Genomic DNA, 27,759 nt, shown 5'->3' on the forward strand with positions numbered 1-27,759 from the left:
GCAAAAAGTTAGCAGGAATAGATCTTGAAACTGACTAGAAAGACTTGGATTAGAGATCTAGAAGAGTTTTATTTCGACAGAAGCCTATGTTCATGAACTGTGTGTCAGTTCTATATTGCTGCATAATTGATTACTCCCTGGTGGTCTAGAACAATTATTTATTATCTCACCTAGTTTCTGGGGTTAGGAATCTGGGGGCAGCTCAGCTGGATGGTTCTGGCTCAGGGTCTCTTATGAGGTTCGGGGTGTCATCTGGGGCTGCAACCTCATCTGAAGACTTGATGGAGGCTGGAGGGTCATCTTCCAGCATGGCTCCCTCACATGCCTGGAAAGTCATTGTCCCTACATGGACTTCTTCGTAGGGCCCTTTGTGTGTCTTCACATCACAGTGGCTAGCTTCCTCTGGAACAAGTGATCTAGGAAAGCAAGGTGGATGCCCCAGTGGCTTTTATGATCCAGCCTTGGAAGTCATTTCAACAACATCCAATTGGTTACACAGATCAGCCCCACTCAACATCAGAGGAAACTATACAAGGGTGTTCAGTACCAGGAGGCAGGGAGCATCTGAGGCCATCTTGAAGGCTGGCTATATTCATCTGTTTAAGGTCCTTTTATATGCAACTAAGCTGTTGGAAAAATTTCAAAGTAACACCAGGGGACTCCTTTTAAAAGCTCACTTTAAGCATCCTTTTCATGTAACTGTCTTGGAAAGAACTGACCTGAGTCAAGAACGGATCTGAAACAGCACCCAATTAGACACTAAGACTGAGCAAATCACACAGATGAAGAGGAGAGACTTGGCCCACCCGCAGACAAGGTTGGACATAACGACATAACACGTTTGTGAAAGCACACTTGTGAGCTATAGAAATTTAACTTCATTTGTTTCATTTGAACTAAATGTTTGGGATTTTTTTCCTTGGGAGAGTCTGGGAAAACCACATATGGTAGACCAGCAAGAGGCACTGAAATAGCAGGTTAGGAGGGTGAGGTAGGAGAGAGTCTCAAATGGGCAGCAGAGTGTAGATGAAGTTCTTTGAAGTGACTTTGGGGCCATTTGCTGTGGTGTCGATATCCAGACTCCTCCAGAGCTCTGACTGCCCTTGGTCATCCCACACTCTCCAGCATTCTTTCTAAGGCTAACCTAGCACATTTATTCTGCCTCAGTTTCTTTTTTCAGAGCCAAAAACCTCATTTTGGACCTGCGGCCAGGACTAGAGTATGTCAGGATTTAGACACACAGTGCAAACTCTGATCAGGTAGACAGTGTGGCCTAAATCATGTTTAATTTGAACCACAAGAGGTTTTCTTCCTCATGAAATAGAGAGCAGAGTCCTTCAAGAGTTGCCACCAAAGCCTTTTCTTTATTTCTCTTCAATTCCGCCAAATAGGTTGTTGAGCTGAATTACTGCCTCTTCTAATATGCGACGTATATTCCTTCATGTCTTTGTCCTTGTCCCTCCTTGTTTGGGGAATTCCATGATTATCCTATGGTTGACCCTGGCACAGCCCTGTTCATCAAGAATGTGTGTTACTTTCATTTGGGCGCCTGCGCCTGGGTGGTTCAGTGGGTTAAGCCTCTGCCTTCAGCTCAGGTCATGATCCCAGGGTCCTGGGATTGAGCCCTGCATCGGGCTCTCTGCTCAGCAGGGAGCCTGCTTCCCCCCCACCCCCCCGGCTCTGCCTACCTGTGATTCCTCTCTCTCTGTGTCAAATAAATAAATCTTTTTTAAAAAAAGAATATATGTTCCTTTCCAAGCCTTTTGTGCACATCTTCTGTAACTTAAACCACCAATCATCTACTATATTCTGCTTTCTGTACTGCAACAATTACTTACCTTTCTGCCCCAAGAATGTGAGTTATGAAAAGGCCTTTTCTAAATCACATCTTGATCTCTAGTTTTGTAGGCCTTGCCCAGGGCACATGTACAAATGTTTGAGTGAAGGAATAGCACTAGATGATAAATCCAATGATCTGCATTGGATTAAATCCACTCATATTGTTTCTAGGGACTTGGTTATTTGCCGTGGTGTTATTAAGCATCCCCTCAGTCTTACCTCTCAAGGTTTTCCAGTGAGGGCAGGGCCAGACACCTGCATTTAAATAGCATTACTTGAACATCTTTTCAAACTGTATTTTAAACAATTACCATTAATTAGAAGGGATATATCTATTAAACAGTAATAGCAATGTATTTACGGAGGGCAGCATACTTGGCAAAAATTGTATTTTGTGCAATTAATATAAACCTAAATACATATACTATAAATATCTAAAAGGGGAGAAAGATCCTGAAATAGTTTTTTTTGTTTGTTTTTAAGAGAGGGGGAGAGAGAACAGGGGGAGAGGGAGAGAGAGAATCTTAAGTAGGCTCCATGCCCAACATGGAGCCCAACACGGGGCTCGATCTCACAACCCTGAGATCATGACCTGGGCCAAAATCCAGAGTTGGATACTTAACTGAGCCAGCCAGGTGTCCCAGTCCTGCCATCTTCATGAGGGCACAGTAAAACCGTGGCTGCCATTCTGGAACAGGAGCCTTTGGTCTGACTCTACAGTGGTGAAGCTCCCCTCTGAAGGGATTCTGCCCAGGGTTTTGCTTTTCTTTATATGCCTACAGGCAGCAGAGCAGCTTTCAGAGAAGGAAAACCTGTGTCTTCTGATTGAAGAAATGGGTGGCATTGATAAAATTGAGGCTTTGCAACTTCACGAGAACCCGCAGGTTGCCCTGATGGCTTTGAACATTATCGAGAACCATTTTTCTGAGGTAAGCGACTTCAGAGGGGAAAGGAGTGCCCACGCCTCCTGGCGTGCCACCTTCGCGGGTGATGACCGGGCAGGTGCCCGTTCTGCTCTTTGAGGTGGGCGACCAAACACGGCTTCTCTTGTGACTTAGCTCTGAGTTTCTCCCCCATCCGTGTTGAATGGGCTGCCTTTGAATGGCAGCTTCCTGGCTCCTGGAAGATCATTCTAGGCCCATAAAAGCTTGTCTGTTGTCTCTGGTTTAGGATTTTATTCTCTTTTTTACCCCCCTACTTGCTTCTTTTGATGGGGATGGACAGATGGATGGAGGAAGGAAGGGGTTATGATGCTGAGGTGTTTTTTTTTTTTTCCTTTGTTGAGAAACGCAACTAAAGCAGGCCCAGCTTTTGAAAAGCATTTTTCTACTTAACACATTTTGTCTCTTCCCAGAAGATGGGGTTTGGGATAAACTGTACACGGGGCTTCTAACTTCTCTGCAGAAGCAGGGAATGATGACCAGAGAGCATTAGACACTTCTTTAAACCACTTTTTATTGTAATGTGCAACATAAAAGTTTACCATTTTAACCACTTTTGAGTGCACAGTTCAGGGTCCTTGAGTACTTTCCCATTGCTAGGTAGACCTCACCAGCATCATCTCTAAACTTTCCCATCTTTGCAAAATGAAGCTCTGTCCCCATTAAATACTAACGCCATCCTTCCTCTCCCCAGCCCACCCCCTGGCAACCACCATTTAACTTCCGTCTCTGTGAATTTGACTACTCGAAGTACCTCACATAAGTAGAATCCTATGGTATTTGTTCTTTTGGGATTAGCTCATTTTACTCAGCACAATGCCCACAAGGTTCATCCATGTTGCAACGTGTGCCAGAATTTCCTTTATATTTTAGGTTGAGTAATATGCCGTTGTGTGGATATGACATTGTTTATCCATTCATCATAGATACTCACTTGGACTGTTCTTTTGATCATTGTGAATAATGTTGCTATGAAAATGGTTGTACAAATATCTGTTCGAATTCCTGCTTTCAGTTCTTTTGGGTGTATATACAGAAATGGAATTGTTGGGTCGCAGGATAGTTCTATTTTTAATTTTTGAGGAACCACAATACCGTTACCCATAGTGAATGTACCATTTTACATTCTTATCAGCAATGCGGGAGGGTTCCCAGTTTTCAACATCCTTGCCAGTACTTGCCTTTTTTTTTTTTTTCCTTTTCTTAATCATAGCCATCCTCATGGGTGTGAAGTGGTATCTCATTGTGGTTTTGAGTTACATTTTGTATTAGATATTTTTCATAGGAAGATGGTAAGCTCAAAGTTAAGTGGCCAGGAGGCTGGGGTTTTATAAAGTGGCACCCCATTAGGCATCAAACTTGAATCAGCAAAATCTGGAGCCATACAATAAATAGGACCATGTTGGTGGTGAGTTGCCTATACTGGTTTGGGACCAAGAGGATGCTCTCTAAGCAGAGAGGACCCAGAACAGCAGTCAGCAGCTTCTGGGTTAAGGCTCCTACGAACACCTTGGAATTAGGAGACCCATCTCTTAAAAGAGGTTCGGATCTCTAGGACTCCTCCAATGGCCCCAGGCTAAAGACTTCTGATTTGGAAGTAACAGCTCCATATGCTGTGTCCTTAATCACTATAAGGGCACTGTTCTGTGCATCAAAACTACACTTACAAATAAGCCAGACAAGAATACAAATACTGAGTGCTTTCACTTACGTCAGAGATCTAGAAGGGTCCAACTCAGACAGACCTCCAGCAGAATGGTGGGTGTCAGGAGCTGGGGGAGAGAAGGAAAGGGGGAGCTAGTATTTAATAGGTACAGAGCTTCTGCAGGTGGATGGTGGTACTTGCCCAGCAATGTGGACATACTTAATGCCACTGAGCCAATGGTTAGAGATGGCAAGTTTCTGGTATGTATGTTTTACCACACACACAAACTCCCATTGAAGATCCAGCCTGAGAAATATTTCTGTGCTCCTCTCCTCTGAGGGAGACTTGAGGCCGATTTGGAGAAAATTGCTAATCCACGGAAGATATTAAGGAGTCGACAGTGCAGCAGTAGTATGCTGAGAGAGTGCAGGTATAATAGTGTCTCTTCTTCCCTGAAGGGAGAAGAAAGTGGCGCAATATTACCAGCCCTGGATCAAGATCATGAATTCTTAAATGACTTAACAAAAAAATACCAAGGCCCCCTGATTCCTAAACCAAGGAGCAAACCCTAACAGGGAACTTAAGAACCTTCTGCATCTTGGCATGGCACAGGTGTAAAGCGTTTTAAACTAAATGTTAATAAAATTTTCAACACATTCACCTCCATCTATCAAAATTGCCGTTAAACTGCTTATGTCTTAAAGGCACATGGAATTCTTTTCCTAAGAATGTGTGGTTTAGTGGTTACTTTTAAGGATCTTAAAGGAAGACCCTGAAAACAGTAGAATGGGCTACAACTAGCTAGACAAATTTTGGCTTTGTAGGCTTGGTTTAACCCACCATTCTTATATTTCTTTCCCCTTTCCATTGTCATGTAATGCCTGCTAATACAGAACATTCTTCAGGGAAAGCTGTGTGGACGATAGTCAAGAGGAGAGTGAGAAGAGGATGGGAAGGACGTAGGAAAATGATCCTAGGCAGTGTTGTGATGGATGTGGGATATACTTTAAGGAGGATTGGACTTGATCCACCTCTACACTCGAATAATACAAATTAAGTTCTTTTGTGGTGCTGAAGAATCACACCAAAATGTCATGCCCAAAGCAGGTCTTTCCGTGTCCTAGACAAGTGAGGAGGAAAGCTGGGTGGGAGTCCATCTAAAATACTGCTGGAAGAACATTCATGTTCTTACAAACCTCTCATGGAATGGTGAGAACATATCTAGGATTTAGTGGACATGAGATCTTCTGATAGGTATCCTCCTCAACTTCTGGGGTGATGATGCTCGCTGCCCAGAGCTGTGCTGGTGGGATGGAATCCTCGGTGTTTTGCTCTTCCACATGGAAATAGAGAGGACCTGGGAGACTCCTTTTCAACTCCCTCTTTCATTCCTCAGTTCAGGACATCCTAGCTTGGTACAGCTCCAACCAAGCAGAATCCCGCTCGACAAGAACTTTGATTCTTAGACCCAGGGACTGAGCAAGAAGAAACAAATTGTTGGCAAGTGTTCATTTACTCCAGCAGCAGGACCTTATGCTCTGTGGAGTAGACCTTCTCAGTGGTTACCTGCCTTCTGCTTCTCCAAGGCTTCCCTTTGGTCCTGTCTGCTCCCCCATACTCTTTTTTTTTTCTTTTAATTTTATTTATCCATTTATTAGAGAGCACATGCACATGAGTGGAATGGGAGGAGCAGAGGGAAAAGGACAAGCAGACTCTGCTGATTGCAGAGCCTGATGTAGGACTCAATCCCAAGAAGCCCCTGCTCTTCTATACTCTTATGACAAATTTCTTTTGTTTAAGTAGCCAGAAATAGTTTCTGTTGCTTGCAACTGAAGAATCTTAACTGATAAACATGGATGAGAAACTAAATTGTAACTAGTTATTTAAATGGAAAATTAAATTAAATGCGGGGCTCAATTCCAGGACCCTGTGAGATCATGACCTGAGCTGAAGGCAGAGGCTTTAACCCACTGAGCCACCCAGGCGCCCCGATCCTCTACAAATTTTGTAAAAATTAAAAACAAAACTAAGAATGGAAAAAAATAATTCTCCCATTTCACACAACTGTTCTGGATTGATTATTTTTAAGTAATCTCAATGCCCAAGGTGAAGTTTGAACTCGTGACCCCGAGATCAAGAGTCGCATGCCCTACAGACTGAGCCAGCCAGCTGTCCCATCAACACAACCGTATTTACGTTTGTGTTTTTCCCTTCCAGTTTGAGTCCATGTATACATTTTTTTTCTTTTATCTGATCGAGATCCGATTCTTTTTCAACATTTTAAATGCCACCTTCTCCCCCTCCCCCATCAGAAGACTGAAGTTGAGGGGAAGGCAGAAGGTGATGTGCTTTACAAAAATAACTTGAGAAAAAACGTTTGAAACCCTGTTGAGGTTAATCATTGCCCAAATGGCCTGACCTGTTGACTCAAAATACTATTAGCCTTTTTCTCCCCTTGCAGTCAACTATTTTTACAAAAATTGCATAACAAAGGAGCATTTGTAGTTGCAGGATACTGATACCAACTTGTCTAGCAAGGATTTTAGAAAAGGAGCTATCTGCCTATCCTACAAGGCTTAGGTACAAAGAGTTGGTGTTAGTCACCTTCTGGCTGGCTGCCTATGAGCTTGGACTCGGTGTTGGGATGACTGGCAGAGCAACAGAAAGAAGGGAGTAACTGGCCCAATGTCAGCTTTATGATGTAAAAGCTGAGCTGGAACAAATGACTCTTGCATTTACCTAAAGCTTGTCATGTACCATGGAAGAGAAGCCATTCTCCTGTCTACCCTACAATCCACAATTTACCTGTCACCTATCTTCCTGAAACATGGGGTGACCATGTTTAATGACAACAGAACATGATATTTTAGGCATAGAAGCAAAAATAGCCAGATGTGAAGTTCTGGGCTATGGGGTCTGGTCCTGGCTCTTTTTCTAAATAGTTGAAGCCGGGGCAAGTCCTATAATTTCTCTGTTCCTTAATGCTTCGCCTGTCAATTCTTTACATTCCTTTGGGCTTTCAGTTTTTATCTGCAAAATAGGGAGCTTGGGTTTAGTAAATTACTAGTTGTATAATGTCTCCATATATTTTCTGATGTGCAAGTCATAACCTTGAAAAGGTAAAGTGTGGCAGAAATGGTTATCAGTCTCCAATGAAAGAAAGTGGAGCTCACAATGTTACTCAATATGTCTTGCATCTTTTATTAAGTGGTAGAGCAGAGACTCAGGTACAAACCCTGATATATTATCTGTTATAGAACAAATTTCCCTAAAACTTAACAGCTTAAAAAAAAACCCTATTAGTTTTTTATGGTCACACATTTTTTTGTGGGTCAAGGATCTGGAGACTGCTTGGCTGCTGGTTCTGGCTCAAAGTCTCAAGAGAGTGCATTCAAACTTCTCCTAGAACCGCATTTCATCTGAAAGCTTAACTGGGGGAGGATATGCTTCAAAATTCACTTACATGGTAGGTAGTAGGTTTCAGTTTGTCCGAGGCTGTTGGCTGGAGACTTCAGTTCTCCATCAGACAGGCCTTCCATAGGACAAGCTAGTTTCTCCTAGAGCAAGTGATCTAAGAGTGCATACATGGGAGAGACTGGTCAAGATAGAAGCCACGGTCCTTTATAAGATAATCTCAGAAGGTGATATACTATCACATCTACCATATGCTGCAAGTTACACAGACTGACCCTGGTAGAATGTGGGCTACACAAGAAAGTGGAGACTAGGAAACAGGATCATTGGGAGCCCCCTTAGAGGCTGACTACCCCACTCTGCCACTCTACCATGTGTTCACATTTTATTTATTTATTTAAAAAGATTTTATTTATTTATTTGACAGAGACACAGAGAGAGAGGGAACACAAGCAGGGGGAGTGGGAGAGGGAGAAGCAGGCTTCCCGCCAAGCAGGGAGCCGAATGCGGGGCTAAATCCCAGGACCCTGGGATGATGACCTGAGCCGAAGGCAGATGCTTAATAACTGAGCCACCCAGGTGCCCCTGTGTTCACATTTTAAGAGACTTCATTCTGATGATAGCCTAGGGTCAGTGAAGTCTCTGCAAAGAAAAAGAAGTAAAGAACCAAATGGAAATTTTAGAACTAAAAAATATAACAGAGGGGCACCTGGGTGGCTCAGTGGGTTAGGCCACTGCCTTCGGCTCAGGTTATGGTCCCAGGGTCCTGGGATCAAGCCCCGCATAGGGCTCTCTGCTCAGCAGGGAGCCTGCTCCCCCTGCCTCTCTCTCTGCCTGCCTCACTGCCTACTTGTGATCTCTCTCTCTCTGTCAAATAAATAAAATATTAAAAAAAAAAACGGAAATTAAAATTTACTAGATGGGCTCAATAGCAAAATGGAACAGACAGGAAAGAATTAATGAACTTGAAGATAGACCAATAGAAGCAATTAAACCTCTAGATCCAACTACCAACCTACAGGAAATACAGAAGACAGGGAAAAATGTTAAATTACACCTCAGAGATGCAACTGGCAAAATTCAGACTGTAAGAAACTCTGCAAGACCATTCTATTTCCTCGTTGAATAAATTCCAGTGAATAAAATCACACATGAAGGAAACTTAGAGACTTAAAAGACTATTGACCATCACCAGAATATGTGGCTTATTAGCTCTGTTCTGGTTGTAACAAATGTAAAATAAATAAAACACATGACATTTAGGAGACAACTGGAAACTTGAACATTGAATGGAGGTTTGATATTAAAGAAGTATTAATTTTTTAGGTTGAATAATCATGTTAAGGTTATGTTTATAAAAAAGTCCTTATCTTTCAAAGGTATGTACTGAGTGATTACAGGTGGAATGATGTGTGAAATTTGTTTCAAAGTACAGGATAAGGAAAGTGGAAGAGGGAGAGATATATAGGGTAGGACTGGCAATTCAATAATAGCTTCAGGGCTGGTGATGGGACCATGGGGGGTGCAGGTATTATGCCATTCTTTTTTTTTTTTTCTTTCCCCTGTGAACATAGGAATTTCCCAATAATTAAAAAAAAATTAAAAGCCATTATGTCCTTTTACTCCACAAAGTTGATCATCTGACCCTTCCCTACCCTGATTAGTAAACTGAAAGATTGTTTCCTCATTTGGGTAGAAAAAAGATCTCTGTAATAGAATACATGGGGCAATGTTAAAAGCAGATTCATGCTGAATGCAGGGGGATTAAGTAAATTGTTTAGGGAATGGTGAGCCCCTACTTACCCCACACCCTACTGGATAAATGGAATGCTACCAGGCAGGTGTATATCTTCCACACAGTATCCTAGAAGATCTTTCTCAGGGAAATGTGACCTTCCCAAGAGGAAAGACCTAAAGACACTGACATTGTGAGTTCCACAAGGAAACAACCCAACTAGATTACCCCAGGGTCTCACCACTTCTGGTCAGCTTTTTAGTACCTCAGTTAAATAAATAGATCAAGAACCACCAGACATTTGAGGAAGCCTTCTGACATAAAAGAGACAAAAACAAATAGAGCTGGTAGGGGATTTGAAAGAAAAGCTATGCAAAGGAAAGAAAATTAAACAAAAAACAATACTAGCATACTCAAGAGATAAGGTATTTCTTACATGAAGCAAAAATAAGATGCTATTTTTAGAAGTCCAAGATCAAAAAGGACTCTTGGAAATTAAAAATGATAGTAGGAATGAACAATGCAACAGTAGGGCTGGATGATGAAGCTGAAGAAATCTCCCATAAAGTAGAGCAGAATGACAAAGATAAAAATACAGAAAAGATGAGGTTATATAAATACTGAAGTCTAGGGTCATCTGCCTGGCTCAGTTGTTAAGCAGCTGCCTTTGGCTCAGGTCATGATCTCAGGGTCCTGGGATGGAGACCACATCCGGCTCCCTGCTCAGCAGGAGGCCTGCTTCTCCCTCTCCTACTCCCTTTGCTTGTGTTCCCTCTCTCTCTGTGTCCCTCTCCGTCAAATAAATAAATAAAATCTTTAAAAAAAAAATTGAAGTCTAAGAGATGCAAAATCTCAATAGAGGCATTCCAGAAGTAGAGAATGAAAAAAATAAAGGATAGACAATTATTAGAGAAATATTTTCCAAAGCAGAAGTAAACCTTTCCAAATTTAAAGGTTTCAGTGAGTAGCCCAGAAAAATGGATTGAAATTAACCTTTGCCAAAGCACATCGTTGTAAAATTTCAAAATTCTGGTAAAGGATCCTACAGATTTCCAGAGAGTAAAGACAAGTCATGTACAAAGGTCAAGAATCAGAATGCATTTCTTCTTTCCCACCCAGTTAAATCTTGTATCACTCTTTGGGATACTCAGTCAACTAATCTATTCATGGGAGAATCCTAATGGGAACACACAGATGTGTATATATAAAAAATCTGAACCAATTATCCAGAAAAATTAACCTAGGCCCCCATTCTTAAGTATGTATGATCAGGCATAAGAAGAAAACCATGATAAAAGAGAAAGACCAAGGTGAATAAAACAATTATTTCCAGGAAAAACAGACATAACTCAAGAGATGCTAGGGAAATTACTCTCTGTATTTTCAACAGATTTGAGAAGATAGGGACTGCAGGCATTAAACAAGAAGAGGCAATGAAACAGGAACCAGAAACCATCTCAGATTAATTATCAGGACAAAATTCAAGGTAAGGGTTTGAAGGTAAACATAAGGAAAGATGGAACAAAGAGATATAAAAGTTGGGAGAAAAATGAGAGAGGATCAATGCAGGAGACCCACCATCTGAATAACTGGAGCTCCAAAATAAATAAGTAAATAAAATAAAAAAATTGAGAAAACATAGGGAAAGACATATCAAACAAGTTATAAAAAAATTTATCAAAACTGAAATACTCTCTAGGTTGAAGGAATTTCTAAGTTGAAGGACTCACTTGGAATGCAAAACTGAATAGATGAGAAAAAGATGAATATCTACAGTTAATGTTGTGAAATTTCAGACCACCAAGAATAAATAGAAAATCCAAAAAATTTCCAAGAAGAAACAATGTTATGTACAAAAGAATGAGAATGAGACTAACATCAGATTTCTCTCTGGGGACACTGAATGGTAGAATATAGTGGAAAAAAGCCTTGAAAGTTCTTTTTTTTTTTTTTTTTTTTTTTTGATGATTTTATTTATTTGAGAGTGAGAGTAAGAGTTGGGGGAGAACTCCGTACTCAACCAATGTGGGGCTTGATCCCAGGACCCTGGGATCATGACTTGAGCCAAAGGCAGATGCTTAACTGACTGAGCTACCTAGACACTCCAAAGCCTTGAAAGTTCTGAGGGAAAATTACTTACTACTGAGAATTCTCTAGTCATTAAGGCATAGTAGTATTTTCAGATATAAACTCAGGAGGCTTACCTTTCAAGTTATTTTCTAAGTAAGCTACTTGAGAATATACACCATCAAAAAAGGGTGAAAACAGTCCTCCCTACCCCAGCCCCCACCATCACTAAAAAGAAAAACACAAGATAAAAAGTAGAATCAACTCAGAAGTCCATTGAAATGCAATCCCAGAATAACAGTTGTACAGTGAAGCTAGAAAGTGGTTTTTTCCTTATTAGAACTGAAAGGCAGTGCCAATCAGAATGTTTTCAATGAGAGGAATGAAATAGACCAGAATAACAGAATGACCAAGAAGCCAGATCATGTTAATGACTTGATGAAGAAAACATACATCTCTTCCATCAATAAGAAGAAAGTAAGGCAATTAGAAATAAAAGCTAAAAAATTATGTAAGAAACTTAAGGCCAAACAGGAAGCAAAGCAAAATGTGGTGTGATTTTAATCTTGATTCTGTAACAATTAACTCGTGGAACTAGCAGATAAAACCGGGAAGTCAATTCTGCTTGCAGAAGAGAATGTGAATGTTGTCATCCTTGACGTTGTCAGAGTTTACCTGATAAATATGGAGGTGGGAGTATAGAGGACAAGTATAAGAGAAGGTAGGGGTATTGATATCTTCATCTAACATGGAGGAGATCTTGAGTTACAGACTGATGGAAGATCAAACACGAGCTCAAAAAAATTTTAAAGTACAAATAGAAGAAGCAAAAATACAAAACAAGTACCAAAATGGAGTCAGGAGGAGGGAACTCCTTATCTTCCACAATGGGGAGTCAGATAATGTCTTAAATTAAATCAAGAAATACCAGTGTAGGGACACCTGGGTGGCTCAGTGGACTAAAGCCTCTACCTTTGGCTCAGAGCATGATCTCAGGGTCCTGGGACCGAGCCCCGCATCGGGCTCTCTACTCAGCAGGGAGCCTGTTTCCCCTCTCTCTCTGCGTGCCTCTCTGGCTACTTGTGATCTCTCTCTGTCAAATAAATAAATAAATAAAATCTTTAAAAAAAAAAGAAATACCAGTGTATTATATATATTATCATTATATTTTATATATTTTAATATATTTGTATATTATTATATATTTAATATATTACTATATTTATATAGTATATAAATATATATTATTATTGGTGAGAATATTATATATCTAGTAGTATATGTATAGAAAAAACATTCTGGAAGACTATTCACCAAATTGCTAATCTCTGGCTAGAAGAGAGGGGAGTCCCATTTCTATTATTGCTAGTGTTTTAATAATAATTAAAAATAGAAAACCTCAAAGACATTAGAATTGTGTAATCTTATGGTGTATTGCATGAATATGAATTTGAGTCCTGAATTCCTGAAGCATAACTCCATACAATGAAAGTCTGATAAATGACTTGGGAGTTACCAGTAATAAAAAGGCGTTTCAGTGTGTGAGTTTCTCTTCTCTAAAGTAAACACCCTTTCACTCAGTTTGGGTGAATCATAAATGGCAAAAGATTCCATGTGTCTGATTTGCTTGTCTTTGAGAAATGTGATTGTTTAGAAAACACTTAAAGTTGGTTTTTTTTTTTTTTTTTTGTGGGGGTAGGGGAAGTGGGAGAATCATAACATTTAACAGTTATTAAAACTTATGGGAACTTTTTTATTTATGAAGTTCTGGTTACTACCTATACATTCAGCTGAATAAATTTACGAAGGAAAGTCTTCTCTGGGAGGCGGCAGTTTAAATACAAACACCTCTAGATTAAGAACAATTATTTAAATGACACTTTTACAAGGGGTTTTCACAGATAACATCTTCCATATCAGTAATTCTTATAAAAATAGCATGATGTTGGTATTATATCTATTTTATAGAGAAAGAAATTGAAGCTCAGAAATATGGGGCGCCTGGGTGGCTCAGTGGGTTAAGCCGCTGCCTTCGGCTCAGGTCATGATCTCAGGGTCCTGGGATCGAGCCCCACATCGGGCTCTCTCCTCAGCGGGGAGCCTGCTTCCCTTCCTCTCTCTCTGCCTGCCTCTCTGCCTACTTGTGATCTCTGCCAAATAAATAAAATCTTTAAAAAAAAAAAAAAAAGAAATGTAAGGAAATCACCCATGATCACATAACCAGCAAATAAGGGAGTATTTAAGCCCATTCTGCTGATGCCAGATCTACTCACAGTTGTATCCCTAATGTGGGGATCACTGGGGGATTAATTGTTCTGGGTTTACCCTGGTTCTTATATGCCTTGGGTTCTTAGATCTCTGTGCATTTTAAGGAAAGGAAACTCTGGTGATTGTTAAAGATTTTGTGACACGTCTCTAGTCTTGAGGAAAGGTAGGGAAGGGAGTGTTTGGGTCATCAAGATATCAGAATCCAAAGGAGGCTTGGAAGTGATTTTTTTTTTTTCTGGTTGGGGGACACTCCCCCATCACTGGTTGGAAGGTGAAGACGCAGGTACACATGTGGGAGACTTGAAAATGATTTTTTTATGGGACTTCTCTAGACGGATTTCCAAGGAGAATACCTACCCTAATAACCAGGTATACTATAGACAGGGCCTTTCTTTCTCTTTGCCTGTGGCCATAAATCTGGCTTCCCAACTACAGGTACCCTTCTATCAAAACTCTAGGAACGTTCTAAGCTGAGTGACCAAGGGTCAAGTTGGGAACTCTTTCTTTTGAACCTGCAGTCCAATTCTTCCCAATGAGAGAACTAGCTCTTCGTCAAAAACAAAAAAACAAAAAACAAAACAAAACAAAAAACCTAGTGCTACCCCAATACTGTATTTCAGGTACTGACAAGTTCATAGCTTGCCTAAGTCATGCACTGTTGGCACCAGTCCCCCAATAACCCGTTTCCCTCCCGCTTAAATTGGAATTATTCTGCAAAGGATTGCATTCAGATTGTGGAAACTACTTTAGGGGAAGGATGCATTAGGTAATGGATGGGTTCCATAAAACATCTCTAATGATTCTTAGCTCTACCCTTTTTCAAAGGAAGGCATTCTCCTAAGACCAGCCCATTATTATCAAAGTATTCCATTCAGATGCAATATAGTTTATTTGAGATAACAATATTCAAGAGTCTTAATTTTCATCAATGAGTAGAGAATCCAACCATAATCCGAATGCAGTGTAGTAAGTACAGTTTTTCTCCTTTGCAGCTAGTGCTTTGCTTAGAATAAAACTGTATTCCCATATGGTTCCAAAGACTTTGACTTATTAGAGAGAGGCATGGTAGTCCTGTCCTGGGCTTAGTTAAGATATCACAGACTTTGCTCGCTGAGCAAACTGCAATGTCTAAGTTGATTATACCTCTAAGTGACAACCTAAAATGAAAACTCACAGCAGAAATAGATGTGGCTTGTTGAGAAAGCTGTTCAAGTCTTTGAAAAAGCAAGTTTTGGGGCTGCTTTATGAGAAAAAGTTACCAGCCATACATCCCGAGTATCAAATTTAAATTGGTAATGCTCCTGAATGGATCACAGTTCATTTTTGGAAACGCTTTAGAAACTTGAAGCTTAAGACATGTGCAAATCTTTTTCTATGTGCATCCAGGTGAAGCAGCCAAACCCTTCCCCTTGTCCCCTAAAGGTAAGCCTTCAGTGTAACTCTTCTGTCTTATTTATTCATTATTTGCTTATGTGGTGGTTTCTACTACCAGACATGAGCCACAGAATTCAGGGCCATACCTTATTGACCTTTTAAAATTCTTTGCCAGGGCGCCTGGGTGGCTCAGTGGGTTAAAGCCTCTGCCTTTGGCTCAGGTCATGATCCCAGGGTCCTGGGATCGAGGCCCGCATCAGGCTCTCTGCTCAGTGGGGAGCCTGCTTCCCTTCCTCTCTCTCTGCCTGCCTCTCTGCCTACTTGTGATCTCTGTCAAATAAATAAATTAAAAATAAATAAATAAATAAAATTCTTTGCCAAACAGCTTGATTCCATAATGGACAACGGACTTAAATAGACATTTTTCCAAAGACCTACACATGGCCAACACGCACGTGATAAGATGATAAATATCATTAGTCATGGGGGAAATGTATTATCAAAACCATAATGAGATACTGCTTCATGGCCACTAGGATGGCTACTGTCAAAAACCAGAAATGATGAGGAGGATGTGGAGAAATTGAAACCCTTGTGTACTGTTGGTGGGAATGTAAAATGGTGTGACCATTATGGAAACCAGTGCAATGAGTCCTCAAAAAATAAAAATAGAATTATCATAGGATCTCGCAATTTTGGGTATCTACCCCAGAATCGAAAGCAGGGTCTTGAAGAGAGATTTGTATACCCATGTTCACAACAGTATTATTCATAATAGCTAAAACATGGAAGCAACCCAGATGTCCATCAACAGCAGATGAATGGATTAGCAAAGTGTGGTCTTTCCAGACAATGGAATATTACTGTCTTAAAAGGGGAGAAAATTCTAACATCTGCTACAAAGTGGATTAATCTTTTTTTTTTTTTTTTTAAGATTTATTTATTTGACAGAGATAGCAAGAGAGGGAACACAGGAGTGGGAGAGGGAGAAGCAGGCTTCCTGCCGAGCAGGGAGCCCGATGGGGGGTGGGGGTCGATCCCAGGACCCTGGGATCATGCCTAAGCTGAAGGTAGACACTTAACAACTGAGTCACCCAGGCGCCCCCAACATGGATTAATCTTAAGGATATTATGTTCAGTGAAACAGGCCAGTTAGAAAAAGACAAAATATCATATGATTCCACTTATATGAGGTCTCTGGGATAGTCAGATTCACAGAGACAGAAAGCAGAACGGTGATTGCCAGGGGCTGGGGGAAGGAGACAGTGGAGCATTGTTAAATGTGTACAGAGTTTGTTTTACATGATGAAATGAGTTCTGGAGATGGGCAATGGTGAAGCACAACATTTTGAATGTATTTAATCCCACTGGCTTTACACTTAAAGGTAGTTAAGATGGCAAATTTTATATTATGCTAATTTTGCCATAATAAAAAAACTGGGGGAAAAAAAAAAACCTGACAGCTCATATCCAAATTACATAACGAATGCCTATAAATCAGTAAGAAAGAGAATCCCATAGAAAAATGGAGAAAAAACCCCAAAATATTGCATGTGCTCTTGGCTAAAGGGATTCCAAATAGCTGAAGTAATACCCTATTAATAATCAGAAAAGGTGGGGCACCTGGGTGGCTCAGTGGGTTAAGCCTCTGCCTTTTTTTTTTTTTTTTTAAGATTCTATTTATTTATTTGACAGACAGAGATCACAAGTAGGCAGAAAGGCAGGCAGAGAGAGAGAGAGAGGAAGCAGGCTCCCCGCTGAGCAGAGAGCCCGATGCGGGGCTTGATCCCAGGACCCCGGGATCATGACCTGAGCTGAAGGCAGAGGCTTTAACCCACTGAGCCACCCAGGCGCCCCAAGCCTCTGCCTTTGACTCAGGTCGTGAACTCAGGGTCCTGGGATCGAGCCCCGCGTTGGGCTCTCTGCTCGGTGGGGAGCCTGCTTCCCCCACCCCCTCTGCCTGTCTCTCAGCCTACTTGTGAACTCTCTCTGTCAAATAAATAAATAAAATCTTTAAAAAAATAATAGTCAGAAAAGGCAATTTAATATAACGCTCATATTAGTCAAAATGCAGTTTAACATAGTGTTTACATTAGCCCCAAAGTGGGACCTTCAAATGTCTATGAATGGATGAATTGACGTATAGTTATACTATGCAAACAATAAAATAGGCGAACTATAGCCACAACACAATAATACGGATGAATCTCAGAAACATAATGTTGAGTTAGAAAAAATCAGGAGCAAAATAGTCCAAACTGTATGGATCCATTTACAGAAAGTTCAAAAACAGGCAAAAGAGATACTTAATTGATAGAACTATGAATAAAAGCGAAGAAATTTGAATAAGAGGAGAGTGGTTCCCCGCGGAGGAGGCTGGGAAAGATTGTGATTGGGAGGATGAATGTAGGGGTTTTCTGGGATCTGGAGATGTTCTGTTTCTTTACCTCCTGGTGACTACATAGGAGTTTCACTTTTCCTTACATGTGTTACATTTCAGAACAAAAATGTTTCTAATACCAAAAAAAAAAAAAAATTCCTTGCACATTGCCAGACACACTGAAGTTTCCTGATAAATGTTTGCTCATATTCTACCATATAATAAAGAGGGAAAGTGAACTTATGTTATAAATCAGTGCATACAAATGACAAAACCAGTTTCCTGGTGAGGAAAAAATGGGCATCAGCAACCTATTCTGTGGCCTAAGCCCCACCTTCCCCTCCCTCCAGGGAGATCTTAGGCAGACAGAGGGTTGATGCAGTCTAGAGAGATGGACAGATGGACAGAGCGTCTACTTTAAGCATGTGGACAGTGCTATGGACAGGCACTGAAGAAAGGATGAACTTGGATTGGAAATAGCTATCCTTGAAAATCTTTATCATGTTCACTTAGCAGGAACGGAAGCTAATAATTATAGAAGCATCCCTCCCTCATACACACCAGAACCCCAAATTAACTTAATTTGTTTATATGAATGCCTTTAAATAATGAGGTACACAGCTCCCGCCCCTTTCTTGGTACTAGGGGAATCTTTGTCACATTCATCTGTACTTGTTTCTATTTTTGCACAATCAGGGTAAGATTAGAGCCTTGCCGGAGCTCCACAGAAAGATGAGTTTGATTCAAACACTGTGCAGAATGCAGAGAGCAATGATTTGGTGACTGGTTCAGCGCATCTGTAGGACTGGAGAATTGGGTCACCTCCTTGCCAGCACAAACCCTGGTTAATATTTGTCACAGATGGGCACTTACTACAACTCTTCTTCTTCTTCTTTTTTCTTTTTTTATAATTAGCATGACTGTGTGTGATTCATGAATTTTCTGGTGAATTCTTTCAGCCTTTCCTCCTGTTAGGATTCCTCTGTCTTCACATTAGAGTCAGCATGTGCTTGGGCAATCAAAAACTGAACTCTCTAAATTCCTGGTATCAGTTTAATCAAATCATAGCAAATGTTAGTCCGCTGCCCCTCCTTCCCCGATCGTGTTCGTGAGGCACACATTAGCCATGTGGGGGGTTGTTCATTTCCCTTCCTATTGGGGAGAAAGCCCTCCTGTGTGTAGTTTGGACAGGAGGCAGTGCCTAGTTCTCACTACAAAAGTCAAAGTGGCTTTATCTTCCCCTCTTGTTGTCCCCTGGCAGCGAGGGCTTCGGGGTCTGGTATAGACTCAGCCTATTGGGAACTCCTACTCCTTACAATCTTGAGATGTATGGATAGATGGCATTAAGTCCTAGGGGAGCAAGGGTCGCGTCCTGGCCATACTGTTTCTCATTAAGAAAAAAATCTTCGGGGCGCCTGGGTGGCTCAGAGGGTTAAAGCCTCTGCCTTCGGCTCAGGTCAGATCCCAGGGTCCTGGGATCGATCCCTGCATCAGGCTCGGAGGGGAGCCTGCTTCCTCCTCTCTTTCTCTGTCTGCCTCTCTGCCTACTTGTGATCTCGCTCTGTCGAATAAATAAATAAAATCTTTAAAAAAAAAAATCTTCTCCTTGGCTGTTCAGGTGTTTTGATCATTTCCCATATTCTATTGTGAAATCTAGCAAGGATTCTGTAACCTCTCCCCCTGACATTGCCACCCCGGAAACTCTTCTAATATATCTTATTTTTACTTAAATTACCTATAACTGTTTTTGACATTCTGGCCAAAGTATCTTTTTTTGGATTTTGCACATCACTTCTCTCTTCCTAAAGTTGGGGTGATACGAAAGTGCCTTTCACAATGGCTCTCACATGCAAACCCGTATCAGAATCACCCGGAGGGTTTGTTCAACCGTGAATTGTTGGGTCTACCTTCTGAGTTTCTAATGCAGTGAGTATGGGATGCTGCCTGAGAATTTGCATTTCTAACAGTCCCCTGCTGCTGCTGCTGCTCTGTGGGCCACAGTTTTGAGAACCATTGGCTTAGAATACAGGAGCATTTCCTCTAGCCCTGTCTGAAAACTAGCAACAATTTTTAGCCAATACACTATGATTCAGAGTGTTACTTGGGATTTCCTTTGGTTTGTTGATTTCCTTGGTTATTGTTGCTTATATATTACAGATGAGATGCAACAAACTTAGAGAATACTTATTTTTCCAGATCAATAGAATCACGAGATTTTGAGGGAGTAGTAGACCAGAAGCCTGGCCATCAACTTTGTTTATTTACAATAAAAATGTCATGTCTGAAAAAATTAGTTGAGAGTTGATTATATTCTCAGCAGTGTCTTGATTAATTTTATTAGGATAATCAATTGTTTAAAACACTGCTTATCTAAGTGTCTGTAGACAAAACTACATTTTTTAATGTATAAAAGTAGTTCAATCATTTCTCATTTCCACTATGGCCTTATCTGTTTCTGAACATTGACTGTGAGGTTCAACTATGATCTCTCTCTCTTTTTTTTAAGATTTTATTTATTTGAGAGAGAGAGAGCAGGAGCAGGGTTTGGGGGAAGAGGGAGAGGGAGAGGGAGAAGCAGACTCCACACTGAGCGGGAAGCCCAATGTGGGGCTCTATCCCAGGCCCCAATCCCAGGGCCTGATCCCTGGACCCGGAGAACATGACCTGAGCCGAAGGCAGAGTATTACTTCACTGAGCCACCCAGGTGCCCCACAATTAGGATCTTTAAAGGAATTATTTTTTTAGAATTGTCCCTAATTACTTGGCTGCATATATTTGAAGAAATAATCTAAATCTCAAATAATTCCACAGTCATAAAATACAACCACTTACCTACTAGGATGGCCAGAAGGGAAGACAGTGACAACCAAATGCTGGCAAGGATGCAGAGAAACATTGCTGGTAGAAAAGTAAAATGCTGGGGCATCTGGGTGGCTCAGTGGATTAAGTGTCTGCCTTTGGCTCAGGTTACGATCCCAGGTCCTGGGATTGAACCTTGCCTCCGTCTTCCTTTCCCTCTCCCTCTACCTGCCACTCCCCCTGCTTGGTGGCACTCTCTGTCAAACAAACGAATAAATAAATAAATAAATAAAATCCTTAAAAAAAAGTAAAGTAAAATGCTACAGCCACTTGGAAAAAGTTTGGCAGCTTCTTAGAATACTAATCGTGTAATTTCCATATAACACAGCAATTGTACTCTAAGGCTGTTATTCCAGAGAAATTAAAACTTACTATGTTCTCAGAAATGCCTGCACATGAATGTTCAGAGCTGTTTATTTATAGTCACCAAAAACTGTGGAGTTAGCCAGCTGTCCTCCAACAGGTGAATGGTTAAAAGGTGATACATCCAAATCGTGGAATACTACTTAGTAATAAAAAGGAACAAACTATAGAAGCAGGTTATAATTCGGATGAGTCTCCTGGGGAATTATCCTATGTGAGAAGAACCCATTCTAAAAGACTATATTATATACGACTACATCGATGGAACATTTTTGAATTGGCCACATTTTAAGAATGGAGGGTAGATTAGTTGCCAGGTGTTGGTGGTGGGACAAAAGGATATGAGGATGAGGAGGGTGTGCTGTTGGTGTGTTCAGTAGCTTGTGGTGGTGAATTCTTGAACCCACACAGATATTAAAAATGTATAGAACTTCATACACTTACACAGAAGTCCAAGTAAGACGGGGAAAATCTGAATGTCATTGGATTGTATTGATGTCAATATCCTGGTTGTGATATTGCACTATAGTTTTGTAAAATGTTACCATGGGGGAAACTGGAGACAGTGCACAAGGGATCTCTCTGTGTTATTTCTTATAACTGCATGTGAATCTACAATGCTGTCAATAAACATTTTAATCAAAAAAGACCCTACTGGGGTTCCTAGATGGCTCAGTCAGTTAAGCATCCAACTCTTGATTTCGGCTCAGGTTGTGATCTCAGGGTTGAACCATCTCAGAGATGGGACCCCATGTGGGCTCTTTGCTGAGTGTGGCATCTGCTTAAGATTCTCTCTCTCCCTCTACCTTTGCCCCTTCCCCTGCTCATGCATGTGCACTCTCTCTCAAATAAACAAAACAAAAAGATCCTATCAAAGATAATAAGCTCTATCAATGATAAAAATATAGTAAGACTTGCATATTGGTAATTTTTAAAAAAGATTTATTTTCTAAATTTTATTAAATAAACTTTTATAATAAATAAATTATATTAAATAAATAAATTTTATTAAATATATTTTACAATAAAAATTTTTTATTTTATTAAAATTTTTAAAATTTATTTGACAGAGAATACAAGTAGGCAGAGAGGCAGGCAGAGAGAGAGGGGGAAGCAGGCTCCCTGCCGAGCAGAAAGCCCAATGCGGGGCTTGATCCCAAGACCCCAAGATCATGACCTGAGCTGAAGGCAGAGGCTTAACCCACTGAGCCACCCAGGCGCCCTGGATATTGGTAATATTAAGCTCAGTATATAATTAAAGGCTACCCGGCATAGAAGGATAGATAAATGTGTTAGCTAATCACAATTTTGTATATCTGATTGTTTTAAAAACTTAATGTTTGGGTGAAAAGCAAACGAGGCTCAGATCCTGGATCTAGGAAAGATCTTAAAGGCTGGTCTGTTTGAGCCACTGGCCATAGGTACTAGCTCATGCATAGCAGTGTACTCCCAAGAGGTGCTTGGTGTAGCCACCAGGGCATCTCTGCACAATATTCCTGATTTCCCTAGGGTAATAGCACTAGTAGGTTTGGAGGAAAGACTAGCATATGCATTTTACATGTACTAATAAGAATTACCATTCACCAAGGGTCTGCTTGGTGAGAGGCACTATTATCTCCATTGTATGGATGAGCAAACTGAGGCTTGGCAACTTTAATACACTTGCTCTGCCACCAGTTGGTAATATGGTGGGGCCAGAGTGTGAGTGTATGTGGGCCATAGCCACCCTCTTTTCAGGATGCATACCCACTGCCTTCCAAAGAGGTTTCTGCTGTGTTGGCTCCTGAACATACACATATGGGATACTCCCAGTGTGATTTGCTTGATCATTTCCTTCAGACTGAGAGTTCTTAATCTAGGGGCTATGGTTCTTTACAGGATCCACGAATTGGTTTTAGGAGATCGTGAGTCCACTGAAATTGGATGTAAATTTGGTGCCTATTTGCACATATGAATTCTTCTGGGCAAAGGACCCAGATGATGGTTGTTTCCATCAGATTCCCTGAAGAGGTTTGGGACTCAAAAGACGGGTTGAGAAGCACTGCAGTGAGATCCAAAGAGAGATTTTTACCCTCCCCGAAAGTGTTTCAAATGCCCAATAACACTGACAAAGGTGAGTGATACATCTGTGGGAGAAATAAAATAAGCTACCAAATCCTAAACAGAAAGCGGGGTCAAATTGTTCTTTCGTAAAGTCATTGCAAAGAGGATACTTGAAGATACCAAATTTCATCTGTCTCAGCAGAGTTGTTAAACACTTCCCATCTACTTGTTCTAGATATCTTTAGAAAATAGCATTTTTGATAAATTTGATAAACGATGAAAGGATATCAAAGTACCTTGAGCTCAGGATAAGGGCTAGTCCACAGGCTTAGCACAAAATTGTGGCTGATGAATTTTATGTGGGCCAATTCCTTTTATCATCTTTATCAACTTTATAAGAAGATTTATTTATGAGAGAGAGCGAGAGAGAGAGAGCGCATGTGCGTATGTGTACGCATGGGGCAGCAGGTGGAAGGTGGGGGGAGAGTGGGGTGGTGGGTAGAGGGAGGGAGAGAGAACGAATCTCAAGCAGACTCCTGGCTGAGTACAGAGCCTGTGTAGGGCTTGATTCCAGGACCATGAGATCAGGGTCTGGGCTGAAATCAAGAGTCAGATGCTTAACCCACAGACCCACGTGGGTGCCCCTCATTTTTTTTCCCAACTTTTTGTTAGAGTCAGGTGTGCATATAGAAGATCCAGCAGCTACAATGTTACTGCTCTTGAACTGAAATCTGTGGTGGAAAATACATTCATTCTCATGCCTCTGCACAAGTCCTTCCCTCTGCCTACAATGCCCTTGTCCAGAGAACTTGAACACTGCATTTAAGTCCTGGTTGAAGGTCTTCTATGACTCTTCTGTGATCTTCCCATTTTTTTCCTCTCAGGCAGAATGGTCTTGTCATTTATGTTTAACCCTCAGTACACACCAAAGTCACTGTGTCCTCGTCAGTGGTCCTGTGTCTGTTTCATCTGGGCCACTAAGCCTCTGAAATGCTGTACCTGTGCCTTATTTATTTTGTATTCCTTGTCCCTAGCCACAGATGAATAAAACATTAGCTTCCATTTAGGAAGGCCCTCCTAGTGCAGCTGCGTTGAAAGACACCGTTCACCGTTAGGTGTTATCTAGTTAAATGACAGCAACAATTACTTGTTAATGAGTAAATGAAATGCCTTTTGGTGACCTTCAGAAATGACCTCCTGACTCAGGTGGAGGAAACAATCAGGAAAAGGAAGGCCCAGACATCTAGGCAGGTAAGAAAACAATGAGGTTAAGAAGTGAAAGGATTTTAGATCAGGAACAGCTAGGGATCAGAACAGGGGCCAGCACTCAGCTAAGCAGAGAGAGAGGGTTAGCCTGGTTGAGAGAGAAGGGACTTCTAGAATATGAGAATGAAGAGAAGGGGCAGATACTGGGTGAACTGAAAGTAGAATGGGGATCACTTGGGAGCAGGGATTAGCGACTCTAAACGAATTTTTTCAGACCCCAGGGACTCACTCTTAGCGACAATCACCTACAGAGAGTAACCAGATTCTGGGTCTGCTGCTGTTTCTTAAACATAACTTGCATTCTTGAATATTTCACTAGAATTACTGAAAGTCTGAGCTGCAAGGGGCCATAGAAATAATCTGGGCGTGTCTTTTTTTTTTTTTAATGATTTAATTATTTATTTGAGAGAAAGAGAGAGCAGGGAGGAGCAGAGGCAGAGAGAGAGAATCTCAAGCAGGTTCCATGCCCAGGGATGTGAGGCTTGATCTCAAAACCCCAAGATCGTGACCTGAGCTGAAATCAAGAGTCAGCCACCCGAGTGATTGAGCCACCCAGGCGCATGTCTTTTATTTGACTGACCTTGAGGCTCAAGAGGCAGCTTTGAATCCAGCCCGGGAGTCACGGGGCTTACTGGGTTCAGCCTGAGGCAGGGAAGCATGTCTAGGCAGAGGGCACTATTCTGAAGACTGTGACCCCAGAAATGGTCCCTGACTGCAGGGGGTGGCTGCAATGGCTCCGAGCCTGGTTTTCTTAAGATACAAACCAAATAAAGGCTTTCAGAGAATTAGGTTGTTGGTCAAAAACAACTTTGGTAAACAAGCCCAGCTTTTCCTCTTTATTAACATAGTATTTCCTCTCCATTACAGGTTAACAAAGAGAGGAGTTTGTTTGCTGGAGAAAGCCTAACGAGCCTTTAGTTCTACCCTGCAACTCTGGGAAGAGGGGAAATGTTAACTTTTAGTTCAACTGTGCAAGTCTGGGAGGGGTAAATGTAAGAAGGCCATAAAGCTGCCTTTTTTGTTGGTTTGAATTGTATGCAGATTGGATAATAACAAACATCTACCTCTCTCTCTGTACCATCTTGTTTACCTTGTCCATTTATGGCACTTCCAGCCATTCTGGAAACTCTGTCACGGGTCAATAGACCGCACTAGTTGCACAGAACAAACCTAGGGGACTTTGTGTCTTGGAGATGTCTCCATTGAAATTGCATTCTCGAAAAGCCATTTACTTAAAAAAAAAAAAAGTGCTGCATGACTATTTGTGCAAGGTGTTTGGTGTGTAGTAACAGGCCACTGGTTCACCTAATCCTCTTTTCAATAGCTATCAGGGACCCCAGAGGCTTGAGAGAGACCTGGAAAATCAATTCCGCCTGCATCTGCAGACCCGTTCCCCTGGAGAATGTGGAGAAGACCGAAGGCGACGGTTCGCGGGCCCAAACGGGGCCTCCACCCTCGCTTCCCCTTCCGCCGGCCTCCAGGGCGTGCTCCGCTCCCAAGCCCGGATCTCCTTCGACAGGGTCGAGGCGGGAGGACGCGGGAAGCCACGACCACAGGTTCCAGACCCCGCGCGCCCCGAGCCGGGCCCGCAACGTAGCCCCGCGGCGCGCCCCGCCCCGCCGTGTCCGCGGCCGCGCGCACGCACGCAGGCGCGGGGGTGCACGGCTCGGGTACGCGCAGGGCCGGGCAGGCACGGCGGCGGGAGCGCGCGCGGCTCCGGGAGGCGGCGGCGGCGGCGGCGGCGGCGGCGGCGGAAGCAGCGAGGGCGGCGGGCGTCCGGCTCTGAGGAGGTGGTGGTGGTAGTGGTGGTGGCGGCGGCGGAGGCGGCGGCTCGGGACTGGGCTCGGCTGGGAGCGGGAGAGGGTCGGGGGCGCCGGGTCGAGGGCCGATTCCCCGGCTCGATCATCCTCCTGCCGCCCGGACGCCTGGGCCGCGGAGTTTGTGTCCCGGCTCGGACCCCGGCGCCCAGCCCGGAGCCGTAACCTTGAGGCGGCGGCGGCGGGGCCGGGCCGGGCCGGGCCGGGGGGCGGCGGCGCTGGATCCGCGGCTGCCCGATCGTTGGCGGGAGATGTCGAACCCCGGGACGCGCAGGAACGGCTCCAGCATCAAGATCCGTCTGACAGGTACGGCCGGCGGGAGGCCCACCCGCCTCTCCCCCAGCCCCCCGCACGGCTCGGCGCCCGCTGGCGCCCCGCACGGCCCCCCAGCAGCCCCGGAATTTCCCGCAGAGCGCCCCGATAGAGTGGCCCTCCCCCACGCCGGCCGTTGTCCCAGGACCTCGTCACCCCCCTCGGCGAGTGCCCCTCGCTCCTGGCTCCCGACCCCGCCCCCTCGCTGTTCCCGGCCCCGCCCCCTCGCTTCTCACCCCCCCCGCCCCCCCCCCCCACGGCCCTCTGGCTTCCCTCCTTCTCCTCCCACCTGCCCCGTCGCGTCCCCCCTCCTAGCCCCCTTCCCGTTTCCCCCCTCCCCCCTGTCCTGGTCGCTCCCCTTCCTCTCCCCGCCTTGTACCCTCGTTTCTCCCCTCGTGGCCCCGCCCCCCGCTGCTCAGCCCCCTTCCTCCCCCTCGCTTTCTTCCCTCTTCCCTCACCTGCCTCCTTGCTTTCCCTCCTGGCCCCGCCCCTTGCCCTCGGTCCCGCCCCTCGCTTCTCACCACCTTCGCATCCTCTCTCGCCTCCCGGTCTCTCCTCCGCCGTGCCCCCGCGCTTCTCCCTCCAGTCCCCCGCTTCTTATCCCCTCCCCCATACTCTCGCCCTTCCTCTCTCTACCTACTCCCCAACTTGCCCCCTGGCTTCTCCCCTCCCGGCCCCGCCCCTTTATTCTCCCTTGGCCGGGCTCCCTCACTTTCCCTCTAGGCCCCGCCCCTCATTTTCCACTTAGTCCCGCCCTCGCTTATCTCGCGGCCCCGCCCCCCTGCTTCTGTCTCGCTGCCTCCACCCTTTCCTTCAGCCTCGAATTCCTCAGTCCTGTCGTGTCGCTGCTCCCGGTCCTGTTCTCCTCACTTCCCCCCTGGTCCAGACCTCTTCAGTCTAGTCCACTTCCTTTCTGCCTCAGGCCAGGCCACTATCTGCTCCCGATCCTGCTTCTTCAGTTCTTTTCTGCATTGCACTTTACTAGCCCCGCCCCTCTCCCCGCAACCTCCTTGAGCCCTGAGTAGGGCTGAGGGTCCCCCCGCCCCCCACTGGAGGCTTTGGCAGCAGCACGAACGCAGACTCCTTGATTCGCTCTCACCGAGTCTTCAGTGAAGTGCCCGTGTCTGCTAGGAGGCTCGGTAGTGCCACCTTCAAGGGGGGGGTGCGGAGCTCTGCTGAGGGCCGGCGGCGCGGGGTTTGGGGAGTGTGGTCGCCAGCTGCCTGGTGGAGGCGCCCCTCGCTAGCCGCCCGGGAGATCTGCCCCTTCGCGGGCTGCTCGGGGCTGCGGTGCTGCGGCCTCCCTCCCAGGTGAAACCCTACCTGAGGCCCGGTCGTGCGCTCCTGCCCGGGGACTTGCCGACCTCCAGTATTTCCAGCTTGGGAGAGGAAATGAAAAGTTGAGGCCAATTCCTGTCAGGAGGCTTTCCCTTGGATTT

The 27,759-nt window shown here is 43.5% G+C and overlaps 2 protein-coding genes and 1 long non-coding RNA gene across 6 annotated transcripts in view; 2 read left to right on the forward strand and 1 right to left on the reverse strand.

The window, feature by feature from the left end:
- The window catches only part of KPNA7 (karyopherin subunit alpha 7), a 44,657-nt gene extending 19,073 nt beyond the window's left edge, over nt 1–25,584 (forward strand). Inside the window, exons 10-11 of the mRNA XM_032872668.1 lie at nt 2,622–2,768; nt 25,519–25,584. Of these exons, the coding sequence (XP_032728559.1) occupies nt 2,622–2,768; nt 25,519–25,542 (171 nt within the window). The 3' untranslated portion in view covers nt 25,543–25,584. The remainder of the gene's footprint in view (nt 1–2,621; nt 2,769–25,518) is intronic.
- LOC116876478 lies at nt 389–27,741 on the reverse strand. Its single transcript, XR_004384394.1, has 3 exons — nt 27,644–27,741; nt 4,492–4,552; nt 389–416 (listed from the first exon to the last, which is right to left on the reverse strand). It is a non-coding gene; the product is annotated as an uncharacterized LOC116876478 (long non-coding RNA).
- The window catches only part of SMURF1 (SMAD specific E3 ubiquitin protein ligase 1), a 102,121-nt gene continuing 100,383 nt past the window's right edge, over nt 26,022–27,759 (forward strand). For 2 of the 4 annotated variants that reach the window (XM_032872664.1, XM_032872666.1), the window contains exon 1: nt 26,023–26,317. In XM_032872664.1, coding sequence (XP_032728555.1) covers nt 26,263–26,317 — 55 coding nt within the window. In that variant the 5' untranslated portion in view covers nt 26,023–26,262. Of the gene's footprint in view, nt 26,318–27,759 lie in introns of all 4 variants that reach the window. The other 2 variants (XM_032872667.1, XM_032872663.1) reach the window with 2 other exon arrangements.

This window comes from Lontra canadensis, unplaced genomic scaffold, assembly GCF_010015895.1.
Source record: "Lontra canadensis isolate GAN:19392208 unplaced genomic scaffold, GSC_riverotter_1.0 scaffold45, whole genome shotgun sequence".
Classification (NCBI taxonomy): domain Eukaryota; kingdom Metazoa; phylum Chordata; class Mammalia; order Carnivora; family Mustelidae; genus Lontra; species Lontra canadensis.